This window comes from Leopardus geoffroyi, chromosome B4 (genome assembly GCF_018350155.1).
Source record: "Leopardus geoffroyi isolate Oge1 chromosome B4, O.geoffroyi_Oge1_pat1.0, whole genome shotgun sequence".
In the NCBI taxonomy this organism is placed as follows: Eukaryota; Metazoa; Chordata; class Mammalia; order Carnivora; family Felidae; genus Leopardus; species Leopardus geoffroyi.
In genome coordinates this window covers 34,451,247-34,471,280 of record NC_059341.1, presented here as the reverse complement: position 1 = coordinate 34,471,280, position 20,034 = coordinate 34,451,247, and the positions used below count along the sequence as shown (strand labels likewise).

The window sequence follows — 20,034 nt, the reverse complement described above, 5'->3', positions numbered from 1 at the left end:
CCCTGACAACTAGGATTGTACTCTTTGGTTCAGTCTTCTATCCCCAGATCTGGAACAGTCAGTGCCTGGCACTCAATAAATTTTTTCTGCATGGGTCAATATACACCAAGAGAACTGATCTCTCTCTGGTATTCCCCAAAACAAAACCCTTGAAGACAACAGAAAATTGCCAGCAGCCTCAGGGACCAATGAGGAGCATGGGACAGGAGGGGGACCCTAACACAGCTTGAAGTGAGCCTGGAGAAAGACTCCTCAGAGCTCAAGCCAGCCTCCATGGGAGCACCCAGAGAACTCTTCCTGACACTGCCCCACTGGGGTCAAACAGGACCTCCCCCGCCCAAAAAAAAAGCTGCAATAATTACTATTATTGTAGCTTTGATTTTTTGACACCGTCCCTGACTTTTTGACACCTGCTTTCCATATGTATCCATTATACATAAGCCCCGAGACTTAAAGCAGCTTAGTCTTTCAACAGGATCATAGGAAGTTCAGAAAACACATTTTAAGAGCCAAAAAATAACTTCAGAACATTTCTGTGTTTTATTGTGGTTCATGGGCCTGACAAGAGGCGTTCCTAGTCCATAGCAACTCTTAAAATCCCGGTTTTGTACCATTAGCTTCCCTCACCACCGCTTCCAGGCTCTTCTTCCAAATGTCCCAGAACTCCTGTCCTTGAGCCTAGTTTGGGCCCGTTGTCCTTCTCTCTCATTGCCTTTCTTCTGATCTCAATCCCCAAAGTCCAAAAAGTTTCATGAAGGAAAAGTAACGGAGCCAGTTGGCAGTATTGATCCATTGATAATGTTCTGTCCCAGTACATGCAAGGTTTCTCATACCATGAGATGAGTGCTGTTCTGATCATGTCATAGAGGAGGAAACGGGCCTGCGGAGGCTCATCAGGAGGGTGGCTCAGGCCAGTCTCCACTGACACCCGTGTTCTCTCCACTCTGCTGCGGTGGGCCACAGTCCAGGACACAGGCACCACATCTGCCTCGGCCAGCCATCTCCCTGAGGAGCCAGCAGCCTGTGTCCCAGGGACCCACCAGCAGAATGTCCAGCCAGGATTTGAGGTAAACTGGCTGAGATGGCCAACTCTCTGGGCTGGGTTTCTGTGGTAACATGTGGTAACAACACATCATTCAGCTTCTTTACCAGATTCCTGAGTCCTGGGGAGGAGCAAGCGAGACTCATTTTCCCCCAGTATACTATGTGTATATATACATATATACATATATATATGTATGTGTGTGTGTGTATATATAATATATAGTGTCATTGTTTGAACTACATCTTCTCAGACTGCAGAATTTCAGTCACAATTCTATTTGTTTTCACAAAGTTGCTTGTTTGTGAAATCAGGGTTCAGATGTGAGAAAATCTATTATCTGTTCCTACTACTTCCAGGTAATCTACCTCCAAATATTTTGCTCACGGTTGCCCTTGGCCTGAAAGATAATGAGATATTACTAGGTTCCAAGGAGACTGAGGAAGCTTTATTTTCTGTTTTCAGTCTTTCAGTTTCTATTTTCAGTCTTCTAAAATTTCTGGATAAGGGGGCTCACATTATGTAAAGTGTGACTTTTTTTTTTTTTTTTTTACTTTTGGCTAGAATCAGATAATCTCAATACTTTAACCCTGGTTATCTTACGCTGACTAGAAACAGGTTCTCTTATTATAAATAATAGCTATCATTTACCAAGTGCATTAACTTATTTAATCCTCACAAAATCCCTTGAGGCCAGTTTTACAGTGGGGGGGGGGGGGGGGCAAAGGATCAGAGAAGTGAGGTAACTTGTTTAAGTAAACAGCATAGCCAGGATTCAAATTCCATTCTGAGTGACCTTAAGCCAAAATAAAATTGTAATCTGTTTGAAAACTTCCTTATGTGGCTCTAAAGGTGGGGATCAGCTGAAAAACAGACCCTGGGTGGAAGCTGTGAGGGACTGCTCTGAGGTGAGCTGAGGACTTCCTGCACCCTGGCAGGGCCCCAGGGGGCAGAGTTGGCACTCTGGACCTCCTTCCCAAAAGCCTTTGCAGCATCCTAGCTTGAGGAACATTTTCCTGGAGGGGTTAAGATGCCTAAGTCCTGGTGAGTGCAGAGCCCCTGGAGGGGGCCCTGGCCCCCAGCCCCTCACCTGTCTCTGGGGGAGGGAGCCCCAGGTTAGGTTGGCCAAGGAGGTGCTGCAGTCAGGGAAGCAGGCTGAGGAGAGGGGTCTCTGGTGTGGAGCTGAGGTGGGGCTGCTGTTCCCACCCTCTCTGCCCCCACACCCACCCCCACCCCCCATCTAGTCCTGGCTTTGTGCAGCTTTCTGCAGCCAGCCTCCCTCAGAACTCCTGTGTTTCTCTGCCTCCCTCACTTATTCTTTGCCTCCCTCCTCCTCGTGGACTAGTATTACAGCAAAACTCATCAATGGAGGTGTGGCAGGGCTTGTTGGGGTGACTTGTGTGTTCCCCATCGACTTGGCCAAGACTCGGCTGCAGAATCAACATGGAAAAGATATCTACAAAGGAATGTAAGTATTGGTGAGGGGAATGGGGTGAGCAGGGAGAGGGGGACTCCCAAGGGAGGAATATGGGGCCTCATTCTTTCCCATCTCTTTATTTAGAAAGTCATGCATTGTGGGGGTGGAGTGGGGTTAGGGGAGGTGGTCAACTGGGGTGTGACCAGCAGGATTAGGACACGGGGGTAGGGGAAGCGGGGCTGATGGAGCAGCGTCTTGCTCACCACTGACTTCATTTTCTGGCCTCTGCTTCTAGGATAGACTGCCTGGTGAAAACTGCCAGGGCGGAAGGCTTCTTGGGCATGTACCGAGGTGGGCTTATCATGCATCCCTGGGGGAAGGCTGGCTTGGGTAAAGTGAGAACAGAGGGTGCAGTACAGGACACCAGACTTTGTGGGTTTATAGAACATTGGGAATTGGTGTTTCTTCTGCCCAGGGAGCTCCTGGGGCAGGGCCTGGGCTACCACGTGATCCTAAGCCACATTTGTTTTTCACAAGCCCCCCCCCCCCAACCCCCGCCTTGTTCCTTGGTGGAGACAGAGGCAGTTATGGTGAGGTTTTAGGGAGCACCAGTGAGCACACTGGAGCAACCCAGGAGCCCTAGTTTTCATCATGGCACCACTACTGTCTCACTGGGTGATGCTGGCCCCCACATTTCCCTTCCCCCCCACTTCTCATTTAGGGCTGAAGGGGGAGAGGCTGACAGGGAAGAGAATGGAAAAGGTTTTGAGCTCCTGAAAGGGAGTTACTGGATGGCTCTTCCCTGACACAAGCCAGTGCTGTCCCTGTCCCTTGCAGTGTCCCCGCACAGCCATGATTACAGATTGGAAAGTGGATACAAAACTGGCGTTGAGAAGGAGCTGATGTAGAACCCCTGAGAAATAAAGTAAAAACCTCTGTGACTCAAAGAGCTGCCAGTGGGACTGGGCTAGTAAAGCACAGAGTAATGGAAACTGATCCCTGTCCCCCAGGACCTTCTTATTGGGGCTTGATTTGGGGAACTGTTCACTTATCATCAGAGATGGGCAGCACTAGCAAAGACAAAAATACCTTCCTTATAACTGCACCAATAAGCCCATAAAGGAAACACATACGTGAAAAAGGGAAATGTGGAGGGAGGGGAGTCAAAGTAGGGAGATGAAAAAAAAAAAAAAATCATGTTTCTATAAAATAGGCAGAGGAGCCCTCCTCAACACCCCTTCCTCCCAAGACCCCAGTTACTCCCAGAAACCTACCTGGCTAGGTCTGAGAGGAGGTTGTTTATATGAGTGGAAGACTCAGATAATTGTTCCTTTTTAAAATAGTTTTTATTTAAATGTTTACGTAAACTCTACACCCAACGTGGGGCTTGAATTTGAACAATCCTGAGATCAAGAGTCACATGCTCTACCAACTGAGCCAGCCAGGTGCTCCAAGAATTGTTACTTTTCAGATGGCCTTAGCTCATCCTGGTTTTTTACTTGCAGGGGCTGCAGTGAACCTAACCTTGGTCACTCCAGAGAAGGCCATCAAGCTGGCAGCCAATGACTTCTTCCGGCAGCTGCTAATGGAGGATGGGTATGGCCAGGCCAGGGGGCTGTGGGATGGAAGTCACCCTATGTCTGTAGTTTGGGGGAAGGTGACAGGGAGAGGAATGTGCTGGTTTACCTGTCTTCATGTATCTAAACGTGCACACAAATGGCTGAAGGTTGGCTGCAGATGTTCGGGCAAGTGCAAACTCAAGGAGAAAATGAACTGTTGTAATTTGAAAGTTCTAGATGATAGGTGATAGATGATAGACCATTATAGAATATATATACACATATATTCATCAACTAGCTGATGAACATCTTTTTGGTTTTATTGAGCCATAATTGCAGTACCACACTGTATAAGTTTATACAGTGTGTAATGTTAGTGCCGTATAATGACCTGAGGTAGATATACTGTGAAATGCTTACAATGAGTTTAGTTAACATCCATGACTTCATATAGTTACCAAAAAAAGTTTTTTTCCTCGCAGTGAGAACATTTAGGATCTGTTCTCTTAGCAACTTTCAAATGTACCATAGAGCAGTGTTGACCATAGTCATCATGCTGTCATTACTTATTATAACTGGAAGTTTGTGCCTACAGACCACCTTCACCTAATTCCTGTCCCCCACCTCCCACCCCCAGCCTCTGATAACCATAAACCTGATCCCTTTTTCAATGAGTTTGGATTTTTTTAGATTCCTCATGTAAACAAGACCATTGAGTTATTCGTTTTACTCTTGTCTGCCTTATTTCACTTAGCATAGTGCCCTCAAAGTCCATGTTTAGATGGCAGGATTTCCTTGTTTTATGGCTGAATAACATTGTATTGTGTTATATATATATATATATATATATATATATATATACACACACACACACACACACACACACACTTTCTGTATCTACTTATCTGTCCATGAACACGTGGGTTGTTTCCATATCTTGGCTGTTGTGAACATGGGGGTGCAGATATCTTATTGACATAGTGTTTTGTCTCCTTCGGATATATACACAGAAATGGAATTACTGGATCATGTGGTAGTTCTGTTTTTAACTTTTGAGAAACCTCCATACTGTTTCCCATACTGACTGCACCAATTTACATTCCCACCAGTAGTGCACAGGGTTCCCTTTTCACCACATCCATGCCAGCATTTACCATCTGTCTCTTTGATGATAAACATTCTAACAGGTGTGCAGTGATATCTCATTGTGGTTTTGATGTGCATTTCCCTGATGGCTAATGATGCTGAGCACCTTTTCATGTACCTGTTGGTCATTTATCTTCTTTGGAGGGGAGCCTGTGTGGCTCAGTCAGTTAAGCGTCCAACTTCAGCTCAGGTCATGATCTCACAGTTCATGAGTTCGAGCCCCATGTCAGGCTCTGTGCTGACAGCTCAGAGCCTGAAGCCTGCTTCAGATTCTGTCTCCCCCCCTCTCTCTCTTTCTGTCTCCCTCTCTTCCTTTCTCTCTCTCAAAAATAAAAAGTTAAAAAAATAATATATTCTTTGGAAAATATCTTTTCAGGTCCTTTGCCTATTTTTAATTGGATTATTTGTTGTTCTTTGCTATTCAGTTGTATGATTGCTTTGTATATTTGGATATTAAGCCCTTGTCGGATATATGATTTATTTAATTACAAATATTTATTTCCATTCCATAAGTTGCCTTTTCGTGTTGTTGACGTTCCCTTTGCTGTTTGAAGTAGCCACACTTTTTTTTTCTCCTGTTGCTTGTGCTTTAGGTGACCCATATCAAGGGGCTTTGCCTCTGTGTTTTCTTCTAGGAGTTTTATGATTTCAGGTCTTACATTTAAGTCTTTAATACATTTTGAATTTTCATAAGTGGTGTAAGATAGGGGTTTAAGTGTCATTCTTTTACATGTGAATATCTGATTTTTCCCAGCACAATTTATCGAGGAGACTGTCGTTTCACCACTGAGAATTCTTGGCTCCCTTGTGAGATATTGGTTAACTGTATATTCGGGGGTATATTTCTGGGCTTTCAATTCTGTTCCATTGATCTATGTGTCTGTTTTTATGCTGATCAATTTTTGAAAATCAACCCAAACACTTTCTAATACTCTCTGTGCCTCCCATTGCCCTAGTGATATTGCTGAAGGGATCAGGGACAATTACATCCCTGCAATGGGTAGTTTCATTTTACTAGTTTCAACTTCTATGCAGGTGCTACCTCCCTGGCAGCCTGATTTAAAGGTAGCTTCATGTTTTAAAGAGGCTTAGTTTGAGGGCCAGGTGATTATTCACCCAGCTGATCTGAACACAGCTAAATACCATGCATGGAAAGCTCCAACTACCAAGGGAAGGTAGATGGGACCAGGGTGGGTGGCAGGGCTAGCCTGACGCTGAAAGAGCCTGACTCATGGTCCCACAGGATGCAGCGGAACCTGAAGATGGAGATGCTAGCTGGATGTGGAGCTGGAATGTGCCAAGTGGTGGTCACTTGTCCCATGGAAATGCTCAAGATTCAGCTGCAGGATGCTGGCCGCTTGGGTGAGGTCTCTCCCAACTCCACATGAGATTAATAAAGGGCTGTGATCAGAATAGATTCCCCCACATTCTACACTCATTTGCTAGACTGTGTTATTGAATCAGCTTTCTGGGTCAGTAGAAGTCTTTTTTTTGTTTATTTTGAGAGAGAAGGGGAGAGTGAGCACGAGTGGGTGAGGGTCAGAGAGAGAGGGAGAGAGAGAGAATCCAAATCAGGGTCCACACTCTCAGCACAGAGCCCAGCCTAGGACTCAGACTCACAAACCATGAGATCACGACCTGAGCTGATATCAGAGTCGGATGCTTGACCGACTGAGCGACCCTGGAGCCTCTTTTTTTTTTTTTTTTTTTTTAAAGATTTTTTTATTTATTTAAGCTTATTTATTTATTTGGGGGGAGAGGGCCAGAGAGAGAGAAAAAGAGAATCCCAAGCAAGCTCTGCACTGTCAGCTCAGAGCCCAACATGCGGCTCGAACTCACAAACTGTGAGATCATGACCTGAGCCAGTATCAGGAGTCAGACATTTAACAGACTGAGCCACCCAAGCGCAAGAATTTTTGTGTTTTTAAGTCATCTTTATACCCATTGCAGGGCTCAAACTTACAACCCCAAGATCAAGAGTCACATGTTCTACTGATGAGCCAGACAGGCACCCTTAGAAGTCTTATGTTAACCATCTTGACAGTTTGGTCAGATGGTCTTAATAGTAACCATCTATTCTAGATTTCAACACTTCCAGTTCAGAAAAAAATAGCAGAAACGAGAAACTTGACTCAGAGGGACAGAAAATTCCCTCATACCTCTATCATATCACCATGACATTTAGGCTTGATTTTCTAAAGATTTTAAGAAGTGTCAACATCCTGATCACAAATATTTCTCTCAATAGACATTCTATTATGCTACAGAAGCTGGCTGTTAGTGGGAAGGCATAAGGGACAAGAGAACCATTTCTATTGTTTTTGTTTTCTCTGGAAGAGAATTTTCCTAAATCCTGATCCTTTCAAAAATATAGAGTGGTGTAGGTACCAAGGCATACATTAAGAACAAGCATTAGCTATCTGGTAGAAGGGAGGCCAGCCCCAGGGGTGGAGCAGAGGGCTTCTCCTCAGAGGGAAACCACAATGCCTGAATTAAATGAGTCAATGTGTGACGTGCCTAACATGGCACCTGGGAAGGTCGTCAATGAATGTGGGTGTCCTTCCCCTCCTCAAACCAAGTATGCATGTGTGTGCTAGAATCAACCGGCTTTCTGGGTTGGATCAGACTAGCCTGAAGCACGTAACACTGCAGCAAAAATAAAGTTTGGTCACTGGAAAGAGTGTTTTGATCTACAAAGAGTAAAAGCTCTGGAAGATTTTGTTTTTTAACTCAGATGAGAGTTTTCAGTATTCCTAAAACACATAAAAAGTAAAAGACAGGCTATGAATGAATGGATGAATTATGTACCTATCTAAAGCAGACAGTGGGGAAAATAATGTCCATTGATTAATTACCTTTTCTTTTAATAAATTTATTTTTGAGAGAGAGAGAGAGAGAGAAAGGAAGCAGCAGAGAGAGAATCCCAAGCAGGCTCCATACTGTCAGCATGGAGCCCAAGGTGGGGCCTGAACCTACAAACTGTGAGATCATGACCTGGGTGGAAACCAAGAATCAGATGCCTAACTGATGGAGCCACCCAGGTGCCTCTGATTAACTACCTTCTAAAAGCTAATTGTTTGAGGCCTGCACCTAGATTGCTACCACAAGAAAATGTGTGGTAACTAGCTTTCTTAATATGAAATGTTGCCCTGCTAGGTATCAAACAAAATTGGGATATGAAATAACTTCTTTTTAGCAAGGACCTAAAATCTAGACAAAGCTTCTCAGACAGTGAGAAGAAAACAAATACACAATTTCAGTGTGTTGAACCCTGTGGTCATTAAGGAGACTCACCCACATATGAAATGCTTGTACTTGAAATGCTCAGGAGAAAAAAATTCCATTCTATTTATTAGATGTTTAACTCATCAAATTGCAGGCTCCGAATTATTCAACTAAAATGAAGAATCAAATTCTATCAAATGGTGAAGGGTATAAAGACCACGTTCACTTAATTTTGGAATACTGGATCAAGGAGGCACCTCTGGAAGTCTGAAGGAGAAAGCGTTTGGACAAAAAGAATTTGCTGCTTTACACATTAGGCAGAAGGCATATGGGACTCCAATGTCCCAAAGTGCCAATAGGATCTCTGTAAATAGCTCAGAGATGGTTTAGAAATGGCAGCCAGACCAAAAGCAAGTTTTAACAGGAGGATAAGGACCTGGCAGGTAGGGGCAGGTGCTGCTATAGCTTCCTATGAAGGGAGCTGGGCAGGCTGTGGCTGTGCTCTTACGAAGCACCTTGTACAGTAGGGACAACAAATTAGATAATAACCATTTTAGGAAGATTTCCTTGGAGCCAAAAACTAATGTTCTAAAATTAGGACAAGGGCGCCTGGGTGGCTCAGTTGGTTGAGCATTGGACTCTTGGTGTCAACTCAGGTCATGATCTCGAGGTTTGGGGGATGGAGCCCCACATCAGGTTCTGTACTGACAGTGTGGAGCCTGCTTGAGATTCACTCTTCCTCTCTCTTTCCCTTTGCCCTTCCCCGCTCGCATGCTCTCTCTCAAAATAAATAAACATTTTTTTTTTTTTTTTTTTTTTTTTAAATTAGGACAATCCAGGGCTCCTGGCTGGCAAAGTCGGTGGAGTGTGTAACTCTTGATCTCGGGGTTGTGATTTCAAGCCCCACGTTAGGTATAGAAATACTTAAAAATAAAAATCTTTGGGGTGCCTGGGTGGCTCAGGCAGTTTTGTGGCAGACTCTTGATTTCAGCTCAGGCCATCATCCCAGGGTGGTGCGATCGAGCCCTGCATCGGACTCCACACTGAGTGTAGAGCCTGCTTGAGATTCTTTGTCTCTGCCCTTCTCACTCTCTTTCAAATTAAAAAAAAAAAAAACTTAAAAATTAGGACAAGCCTCAGAATTCTATCAGGATGTCAGCCTTGCCCCCAAGGTGTCCCAGGGGTAGGAAGTGGGGAGTACACTCCTGTGAGTGTTTTGCAATACCTGCTGGGGCCTGGCTTGTGACAGTGTCTGTCCTCTCCCTTTCAGCAGTTCATCGTCAGGGCTCGGCCTCAGCGCCTTCCTCCTCCAGGTCTTACACTACCCGCTCGGCTCCCACCCACAAGCGCCCGTCTGCCACCCTTATTGCCTGGGAACTACTTCGCACCCGGGGCCTGTCTGGTCTCTATAAGGGTCTGGGCGCCACTCTCCTCAGGTGAGACTTTCTTCCTGAGCTTGGGACACAGAAGGGTCCCAGTGAACAGGAAGAGGAGCCAGAGGGCCAGAGGCACTGCTGCTCCAATCTCTCTGCATTCTTCCTAGAACATTTAAACCCCAGAAAGCAAACTATCTTGATGCTTCCTATTTTGTCCAGAATTGCAGAGGATGGGTATAACCTGGAAGACTAGTTTGAGGCCCCTGCTCCAGTAACCAGGCCCACATGAGTATTGGGTGTTCTGTGGTCCAAAGGCACCTAAGAATGCCCTGTGTACAAAGGACTTTGGGTCATTTATAAGCAAATGAGTGCACAGATCCCTCATTTTACTTTGCTACTTGGCCAAAATCCTTAAAGTTGGTCTGAAGTGTCCCAGGCCAGGGGATAGTTTCCTTGCATCAGATCTCATTAGGAGATCTATTACCTAATAGATAAATGAACTTCACCCTCCTGCCTACCCCATCCCCTCAACACTTAGCTTGGATAGCCCTTCACCAGACACTTGCTCAACTCATTAACTCTAACGTAGCCTGTCACCCTTTCTCACTGAACGCACTGCCAGTCTCTGCACCTGCTGCTGGCTCCTCACAGAATGGCTGCGGGTGGGGAGGCAAACCCATCGTCTCCCTTCCATCGTCTCCCTTACACCCTGCATTATCACAGGGTGCCAGAGAGGGAACAGGTAACTGTGGGCTTGTCTTTGACCATCTGCTGGGCTCTACAGCTCTTGGAAAGGCGTACTGCATGACCTTGGGTGGGAGCCCCGGAAGCAGCAGGTAGCTCAGTGTTTCCTCTTGCTCTCCTGCAGAGACATTCCCTTCTCCATCATCTACTTCCCACTGTTTGCCAACCTTAACAACCTTGGGTTCAACGAGCGTACCGGGAAGGCCTCCTTTGCTCATTCCTTTATGTCAGGCTGTGTTGCGGGTTCCATAGCTGCTGTCACAGTAACACCTCTGGACGGTAAGTGCATCAGAGGTGAGGGTCTTCAAGGGTTGCTTTACAAATTAGATAGCTGTATAGTTGTCTATAGGATAAATAGGAATCTTCCACTTTCAGGACAGAAATGAAACAGTTCCAACCTGAAACCCCTCTTGGGTCACAACCTGTGGTCACTGGCAGAAACTCACCAAGAGTCTTCCCAGATAAAGTGGCAACAGTGAGACCTTTGCTCTATTTCTTATCACCGACAAATCCCTTCACCTCCTAGGTGCTGATTTCATTAGTTTTTTGTTCCTCGAGGTGGGGGCAGTTAAAATCTAAAAGGCTAAAGGCAGGAGTTAAGCAGTATGGGAAGAACGGGCTTCTCCTATCCTCAGGGCTAAACTCGGCTGCTCCAACAGGCAGGTGGACCCTCACACTTTTCCTACAGAAACTATGTCATTTCTAATTCCTCCAGGAAGATCTTCTATTCCAGATCACACAATGGCAGAGCTGGCCTCAGGATTCCGTTTTCTCTACACTGGCTCTGCTAGGAAACCACTTCGTGTGGAGGATAGGATGCCAAAAGCAAGACGTTCATTACTTATTTTAACTTTTGCTTGATTTAGTTTTGAAAACTCGAATCCAAACCCTCAAAAAAGGCCTGGGTGAGGACAGCTACAGTGGGATCACCGACTGTGCCAGGTGAGAGCCCTGTCGCCCCTCACAGGCCCTCACAGGCTGCGTCCATGTCTACCTACACCCCACCTAGGGCAACAGTTTATCACTGCACTACGCTGAGCTCTGGATTTCTTTGAGATCTGCTCCTTCCCCTCACCTCTCAACAGAAACAGGATGTAGAGGGAGCTTTTTTCTCCTTGCATCCCTGCAGCATCTTTCTCCCAGAAAGACAGATTGAACCACTTTCCCAGGGCTCAGCCCGGCTGCTTAGTAACCAGACTGCACACACATGATGGGTGGGACAAGGCTCCCACAGGCCCGGGAGGTGCTATTGCTGTGAAAAATGACATCTACCTTCCATGGAGAGATGTGCACATGTTGGAGGAGAGTGGATCACTTCACACCGTCTGCAGTGCGCTCCTGTCAATCAGCTCACAGGGCTCTTCTCTCTCTGCAGGAAAATCTGGATTCAGGAGGGACCATCTGCCCTCATGAAGGGAGCAGGCTGCCGGGCCCTGGTCATAGCCCCTCTCTTTGGGATTGCCCAAGGGGTCTACTTCATTGGTATTGGAGAGCGGATCTTAAAGTGTTTCGAGTAGAGAGCTGGAGCTCAAGTCCCTTTACTTGCTGCCAGCTCTCTAGCATATTCTACTTAGATTAGAGAGGGATGAGCGAGACGCCCCCCATGTCTTCCTCTGTCCTCTAACCTGTAGTGCTACCTCACTCTCAGAAGACACACTCTTATCCCAATAAGCAAGCTGGGTATGGTCCTGTTCTCCCTTCGTGATATCCGCATCTGTTTTTTGGCGGGGTTATGGCTACCAGGGAGCTTCAGAAGCCCTTAAGCACCTACTTTTCAACAGCAAACATAGTATGTGCTTGGGGTGTATTAACTGCGGGACCCTAACACATAGTAAGATAGAGGGGTTGTTTCTCCATTTTACATTTCTACTTCACACTCAAACTCCATACACTTGAGTCCGTTTGAAGATTTAGTGTTGTTTCTGAGTTAAATAACTTATGGTTAGTTCTAGCACTGATTTGGGGGAAAAGGAGGATCAGAAGTTCAAGGGGACCATGAAAGCCCTCAAAGTCAGCACCTTGTTCAAAACCAAGCAGCTGAGAGATTAGGCAGATGAGCGGCCTGGGCTGTCAGGGCGGCTGTCCTGTACCACACAGACTCTCACAGAACAATGTCCATGGAACATGATTTTAAATAAAACTGATTAAACTCTCGTCTTGTAATTAGTGGGAGCAGTAGACCCGCTGCAATGGATTGTTTTCCCTCCACCTTTCCCCATCCATCCCAGAACCAAAATGCATGAAAATGAGCTCTGAGGCAGGTCTTTAGCACGTACCCTTCAAATCACCACTCATGAGGTCAGAGGACAGCCATGGGGATACTTTATCTTTCAGTTACACTGGGTTTGAAGTCTTGACCCCATCATTTCCTAACTGCATCACCTTGAGGAATGGGATCCACTGTGACAGTTCCCATGCACCAGTGCCTTCGCCGGAGGGCTGCCACAGAGAAATGCTATCAGCATGCAGGCTCAAGTCTTAGGTAAAAAAGTGCCTGTTCCGAGAATTGGTATTTACATTAGTCCCCATCTAATCTCACTTATGTTAATGAAAAAACGGCCAGCCTCAGTAGCCTCATTCTCTCTAGAGAAGCCCACATTGGAGTCTGGCTGCAGAGACAGACCCGAGTTAGACTGCAACTCTGCCTACCGGTAAGATCTTGGGCAGTTATTAGTCATCATCTGAGAAAAAAATAAAGAACGAGGAGAGGAAGAAAAGGCCCTTTGTGAAAGGGTTTAGGCCTAACACACAGTAACCCTTCTCCTCCAATAAGCCCCTAGATGCTTTTCTTTTCTGACTCTGCCAAAGCTAATAAAACTATTTCCTCAATAAAGCTGTCGAACCCTCTGGAGGACAGGTAATATTGAACACCTGTGCGTGTGGTGTGTGTGAAAGATCCTAAGGGACTACAAGGAACACCTCTGGATAAGGGCCTGGTAAAAGTGAGCAGGAAGTGCCAGAGGACACAGAGGGTTAATGGTTTCAAGTAGTGACAGCTGTCGACCAGCAAATGCTATGGGGATTAGGAAAATGCTGCTTATCTAGATACCTCAGGAAGAACTGGACCCTCTCAAACGACAAACTTGTAGAACCTTGCATAATAAAACACAGTGAAATCCATGTAAACCTTTTGTTTTAATAAATAAAACATATTTATGGCTTAGATTTTAAATCACATTTACAGATGAGGAACACTTCTAGGCCCAAACAGGTTAACAGTGAAGCTACTACTGCTGGAAGGAATGCGTGCCCCCACCCCCCCACCATGCATTTTAAGCCTAAAAGCAGAGATTTAATATCAGAGAACACTATACACGTCACCCTCTAGACTGGAGAACTGAAATCAGAGGAAGAGCAAAGACTTGGTGAAGCTCCCATAACCACCATCTGATACCCTCACCTTCATGCTACAGAAGCAAATGAAAGCTGTGCTACTTTTAGAGTAGCTAGAAGGAGGTTTCCTGATTACATTAAGTGGAACTTGCTCTCATTGTTAACAATTAGGCTATAGGCATTAGCTACAGAAGAGTATCCACTGATAAATACAGAATATTAGAACAGTGAAGAGGAAGCCACACAGATATCTTGTTTCTTCAAATATTAGAAACTTCCACATCACAGCCAGAGAGCAGTGGATCAACTCCACCTCTCCCAAAGGCTTAGTCCAGAAACTTCCTGTTGGCATTTGCACCAAATAAGGCTCCCCGAACTTCTGGCATCATCTGTGAAGAAATAAGTTCTTTAATAGGGAAGTGTTGTCAATTGGAAAATATGGAAAGAACTGCACATCTTAACTGCAAGTGGAGAGTCACTGACCCTTACGTGGCTGGGAAAGAAATCACAAAGCTACGTGCTTTGTGTAAGGACCAATGTGTCCTTACTTATCCAAAAAACTATTAACAGAATCCTTGGCGAGAAACTTAACCAATCGCAAATTTGTGGTTATGACTGACTGCTTAAGGAGATGAAGAAAAAAAACTGTAACTAAAGCCATTATCGTTTAAGGCATCTTTTTTTTTTTTTTTTTTAAAGTAATCTCTACATCCAATGTGGGGCTCGAACACACAACCCCGAGACCAAGAGTCCCACACTACCGATTGAGCCAGGCGCATGCCCTTATGGCTTAAGGCTTCTGTTAGTCTGTGATGTAGGGAGAAGAGATGATCCCTTAACAATATTCTGGATCAGCTATGTTTCTTTCAACAGTTACTGAGTGCCTACTATGTGCCAAGCAGAACACACATAATGCCAGTTTGTAATGAGGCACTCATTCGTACGGCAACTGAAAAATCCTTAGGATGTAAGTTCAAACTTCTAAGGCTATGCTGTCTGACAGAGGCCACTAGCCACATTTGGTTGTTACTGTGCATTTGAAATATGGTCAGTGCAACCATGGGACTCACTTTTTAATTCTACTTAATTTTAATTTATTCATATGTGGGTAGTGGCTACTCTAATGGGAAACACAGCTTTACAGTGTAAGTTACCAGCAGATGATACTCTAGGTCAAAGTGCTTTCACTGTAAGACAAGTTAGCAGCCACAGCAGCAGACTACCACCGCTGAAAGAGGCCCCACATTTTGAGATAACTGGATTTTCCTGGTTTGTTTCCTAGAGCTCATTTGTGCAAACCTGGAAACATCTGGAGAGCCAGCAGCCCTATGGGAATTCCTTTAAACAATATTTACTTTAGATCCCACCATTATTACTGGAGAAAAGGACTCTGCTCAGCACCTCTACATGTAGTAAAATGTTTACATTAGAATCCTAAATAAACCTTCATTCAACCCTAAATCCACTCTCACGTAAATGGTATCACCTCAGTAAATGCCACTAAGTGCCCACTGCCCATTCAAGAAAATGCCACAAAATGTGGAAAGAGTGACAAACCCCAAATACCAGGGAATGGACATATGTTCTCTGTACCACTTCAAAGTAACAACAGACCAACTAATAAGAAGTATTCCCACACTCACCTGCTGGGCTATGAGATCCAGCCGGCTTTCTAGGGTATTGGAAACTTTTATTTTACGATCTCCATTATAGATCTCAACTCCACCAGCTCTACAAAGAACACAGGAAATAACAATTTTTATAGATTTGAGGAAGACAGACACATGGTACATTTACTCTCTTCCCTTGGAAGAAAGCTGTTTTGGTGTATGGAGCGTCTAAATACTATAAGGGACCAATAAACATAAGCAATAAGCTTAAAAGTAATTCAAAAAGCCTCTGAGGATTTAAGGTATGGATGGTGATAATAACTGTCACTAACCAAGTGACTGCTATGTGCCCATCTGATTTTATGCTTAGCACCTAACTTAATTCTAACAACCAGCCCTCCTCAACAAAATGGAAAGGGGGAGGATTTGGTCCCATTTTGCATATCAATGGAGTCCTCATCTGAATATTTCTTAAATGCCCAATCCTGCTAATTACCAGCAAGTACTGATAAAGCAATATTCATAACTGCACTGTATATCAGATTAAAGGTACAACAGCAATATTGTGCCAAACTTGCCCTTAGAAAATTCTGCCTCTAGGGGCGCCTGAGTGGCTCAGTCAATTGAGCACCCAAATTCAGCTTAGGGCATCTCACGGTTTGTGGGTTCAAGTCCTGTGTCGGGCTCTGTGCTAACAGCTCAGAGCCTGGAGCCTGCTTCAGATTCTGTGTCTCCCTCTCTCTCTCCCTCTCTCTCTGCCTCTCCCCCACCCACACTCTGTCTCTCAAAAATAAACAAATATTAAAAAAAATTTAAAAATTAAAAAAAAACAAAGAAAGAAAGAAAGTCCTGCCTCTAGAGGCACCTGAGTGGCTCAGTCCATTAAACATCCAACTCTTGATTTTGGATCAGGTCTCACGTAATCTCATGGTTGTGAGACTGAGCTCCGAGTTGGGCTCTGTGCTGAGTGTGGAGTCCGCCTAAGATTCTCTCTCTCTCTCTCTCTCTCTCTCTCTCTCTCTCTCTCTCTCTCCCCCCCTCCCTCCCTCCACCCTTTCCCCACCTACGCAAGTGCACTCTTTCTCAAAGAAAAAAAAAAGGTCTGCCTCTAGACACAACTCATTTCTTCTTCTTGCTTTGTGTTTATTTTTGTTTAGTAATCTTTTTTTTTAAAGTTTATTTATTTACTGAGAGAGAGAATGAGGGAGTATGAGCAGGGGAGGGGCAGAGACAGAGAATCTCAAGCAGCCTCCACACTGGGTATAAGGGGCTCCATCTCATGACTGTGAGATCATGATCTGAGCCAAAATCAAGAGTCTGACGCTTAACTGACTGAGCCACCCAGGTGCCCCAATTTTTGTTTACTCTTGTTTAGTAATCTCTCCAACATGGGGCTCGAACCCACAAACCCAAGGATCAAGAGTCACATGCTCCTTTGACTAAGCCAGCCAGGTGCCCCAAGCCACACCTCACTTCTGTCATTTCTAAAGTTTCTAGCACTTAGAGGCTTAAGGCATATAATAGGCCAACTCTTAAAAGGAGCTCCCCGGGAATGACATTCTTTTACTACATTAGAGTTTTATGAAATAATTTTATTAAATGAGCAAGCTATATGACAAAGCCTGGGAAAAGGTTTTGCAAATTTTCTTTGAAAAATTTTAATGGACTATTACGTTAATATTATTTTCTTACTCTGTCCTCCCTCCCCCTGGCATTTCTTTGTTTAATCTACCTTTGGTTTCTCTAAACAGACTATATCCTTCATAAGGACATGGTTGGTTCTTTGCCGAAATCCTGACCCCAATGTCTGTGAGAGAATACTCTGTTCTCACAGAGGGAGTAAGGAGGAAGACCACCACTGTCTGAGAATATCGACTGTGTGCCAGGCACTCATAGAATGGAAAGCCGAGGGCTGCCCACAACTTCTGTCTTCACAGCAACCCCACCAGTGTCTTGGTATCCTCACCATTTTACAAACAGGAAAACAGGTTTAAAGAGATTCAATAGAATGAACTGATTGAATAAAACAACAATATTTAAAATTCTACTTCAAATTAGTACTAGAGTAAGTCTGCAGTTCCTTATCTACATTTCTGAAATTCAAAAAGCTGTCAGAACAGAAGTCTAATTTGTGTGTCTCCACAAGCTGAACTGATCTCTAGTACTTGGCAGCTAATGACTTAGTGAATCTTCATGTATTTATCCCTTGTAGTGTGAATATTCCTAGTTTCCCATTCAGAAATATTAATGTATTTGATCACAGGTGTGATGCCTCAGACCCTGTTGGAGATAGTATGTAATGTGTAGCATATGCACTTTATTGCTTTTCTAAACGCATATTCAAAACATCTGGCCCCCAAAGGTTTCAGGACTGAAACCCATTATTTACCAGACTCTGAACCAAGTGTCTTATGTCCTGTCTGCTTAATCTCCATAACAATGATCATCTGCCAGTTGAATAACTATGTATATTGCATGTACCAGGCATTGCATTAAGTGCTGTATGGACATTATCTCATTTAAGCTTCCAAGAATTCTGTGAGGCAAGAATTCATTCCAATTTAGAGGTGAGGAAATAAGTCTCCGTGAAATTAAGTAACTAGTCCAAGAGTACCTAGCTAGTATGTGGCAGAGTGGAGAATCAAGCCTAAATCTGACAATACTGAAGCTTTTGTCACCAGCTTATACACCTCGGTATATAAAGCATTTTCACATGTACTATCTCATCTCTTTTCCTCAGTTCATGAAACAAAAAAGCTAAAAGCATTGACCCTATTTTACAAATGATGGCAATCAGTCTCCAGGTCCCATAGCTAACAAAAGGCTGACTTGGGACTCAAACCTACATCTGGTGCTCTTTCGACTAGGTTCACATGTCTCAAGGACTTTCTGCAATGTTAGTCAATGTGTGCCTACGCAGCATCAGACACACAGACGCAATCAAGGAAATGACCTTGGCTGACCTTGTCAGGAGTTCCTGTTGCCTATCCCAATTGCACCAAGCTTATTAGGGATACTGAAGAAATGTCCTGTCATTTCCTCACAGCAGAAGTACCACTGGTATTTGCAATTCTATATCTAAGGAACCTAACTATTAGAAAGTTCTGTTAGTCTATACAGTAGTCACTATTATATGGGATTACTTTCCTTATTTCCAAGAAACTTAGAGGTAACAATTCTTTTCCTTAGCATCTGATACAGAGATGTGGACCCAGCTTTGAGTTCTGGGTAAAGAATTAGTGCTACCTCTCTGTAGAATAAACTAAGTGCCCATAGGAAGCAGGATGTTTAGAGTATGTCCAGCTGTTTAACAAGAGGGAACAACACAGTAGTGACAGGAAAAAAAAAACAGCAATAATTACAAGTGGAACACCACCACACCTCCATTCTTGTAGTAAAGAGTGCCTTGGAGAAAACTTTAAAAAAGACTCAGCACAGAAGCCATTCTCATAGTGAAAGAAGCTTAGATGTTAAAAGCAGAATACTCCTTACATTTCCTCAGGCAGATAGGCCTCCTGATCAATTTGGACATCAACATCTTTTTTGGTGGCAATTTTGTACATAGGAATCGCTTTTTGCACTGCAGCCTGAAAAACAGAAAACAAGAGGTTTTAGTAGAGACTCAGCAACAGGTATCAAAAAAAAATCAGCCAACTATACAAGCAAGGGTATTCCTATTTATCCAGTAAAAGAATAGATGCACTGCTGGTGGGAATATAAATGGTGCAGCTGCTGTGGAAAATGGTATGGCAGTTCCTCAAAAAAAAATTAAACTCTGAATTACCATATGATCCAGCAATTCTATCTCCGAGTATATATCCAAAAGTGAAAGGAGACACTTGAACAGGTATTAATACAACCACGTTCACAGCAGCATTATTCAATTGCCAAAAGGTAGGTAGAAACAACCCAAGTGTTTAACAGATGCATGGATAAACAAAATGTGATATATTAAAAAGGAAGGAAATTTGGGGTGCCCTGGTGGCTCAGTTGGTTGAATGTCCAACTCTCGATTTCAGCTCAGATCACGATCTCATGGTTCCTGAGTTCCAGCCCTGAGTTGGGTTCTGCGCTGACAGCGTGGAACCTGCTTGGGATTCTTTGTCTCCCGCTCTCTCTGCCACTCTCCTGCTCCTGCTCTCCCTCCCCTCCTCTCTCAAAGCAAATAAACATTAAAAAAAAGGGAGGTGGGGGGGTAGGAAATTCTGACACATGCTACCACATGACAAACCTCGAAAACCTCACAAAAGGACAAATACTGTACGATTCTACCAGTAAGAGGTACACAGTGTAGTCAAATTCAAAGAGACAGAAAGTAGAATGGTGGCTACCAGGGATTGCAGATAGGGGAATGGGGAGTCAGTGCTTAATGGGGACAGAATTTCAGTTTGGGAAAATGAAAATGTTCCGGAGAGGGATGGGGTGATGACTGCACAACAGTGTACACGTACTTAAGGCCACTGTACAGCTAGAATGCTAATTTTATACCAAGTACATTTTATAATTTTAAAAACAAATGAGCACATCAGGAGGAAAAAAATGCTATACTGCAATTAGGGTGATAAAATGTAATTAGTGGAAA

General features: G+C 44.1%; 2 protein-coding genes across 13 annotated transcripts in view; one reads left to right on the top strand and one right to left on the bottom strand.

Moving 5' to 3' along the window:
- The window catches only part of SLC25A18 (solute carrier family 25 member 18), a 28,912-nt gene extending 16,249 nt beyond the window's left edge, over positions 1-12,663 (top strand). For 4 of the 12 annotated variants that reach the window (XM_045462650.1, XM_045462645.1, XM_045462641.1 and 1 more), the window contains 9 exons: positions 964-1,067; positions 2,388-2,510; positions 2,755-2,810; positions 3,965-4,055; positions 6,408-6,526; positions 9,660-9,825; positions 10,634-10,788; positions 11,376-11,451; positions 11,885-12,663. In XM_045462650.1, coding sequence (XP_045318606.1) covers positions 1,048-1,067; positions 2,388-2,510; positions 2,755-2,810; positions 3,965-4,055; positions 6,408-6,526; positions 9,660-9,825; positions 10,634-10,788; positions 11,376-11,451; positions 11,885-12,026 — 948 coding nt within the window. In that variant the 5' untranslated portion in view covers positions 964-1,047 and the 3' untranslated portion in view covers positions 12,027-12,663. Of the gene's footprint in view, positions 1-812; positions 1,068-2,387; positions 2,511-2,754; positions 2,811-3,964; positions 4,056-6,407; positions 6,527-9,659; positions 9,826-10,633; positions 10,789-11,375; positions 11,452-11,884 lie in introns of all 12 variants that reach the window. The other 8 variants (XM_045462649.1, XM_045462648.1, XM_045462646.1 and 5 more) reach the window with 3 other exon arrangements.
- Positions 12,664-13,625: 962 nt separating this feature from the next.
- ATP6V1E1 (ATPase H+ transporting V1 subunit E1) overlaps positions 13,626-20,034 on the bottom strand; it is a 29,811-nt gene continuing 23,402 nt past the window's right edge. The window contains exons 7-9 of the mRNA XM_045462652.1: positions 18,945-19,039; positions 15,486-15,573; positions 13,626-14,231 (exon numbers count right to left, since the gene is read on the bottom strand). Of these exons, the coding sequence (XP_045318608.1) occupies positions 14,169-14,231; positions 15,486-15,573; positions 18,945-19,039 (246 nt within the window). The 3' untranslated portion in view covers positions 13,626-14,168. The remainder of the gene's footprint in view (positions 14,232-15,485; positions 15,574-18,944; positions 19,040-20,034) is intronic.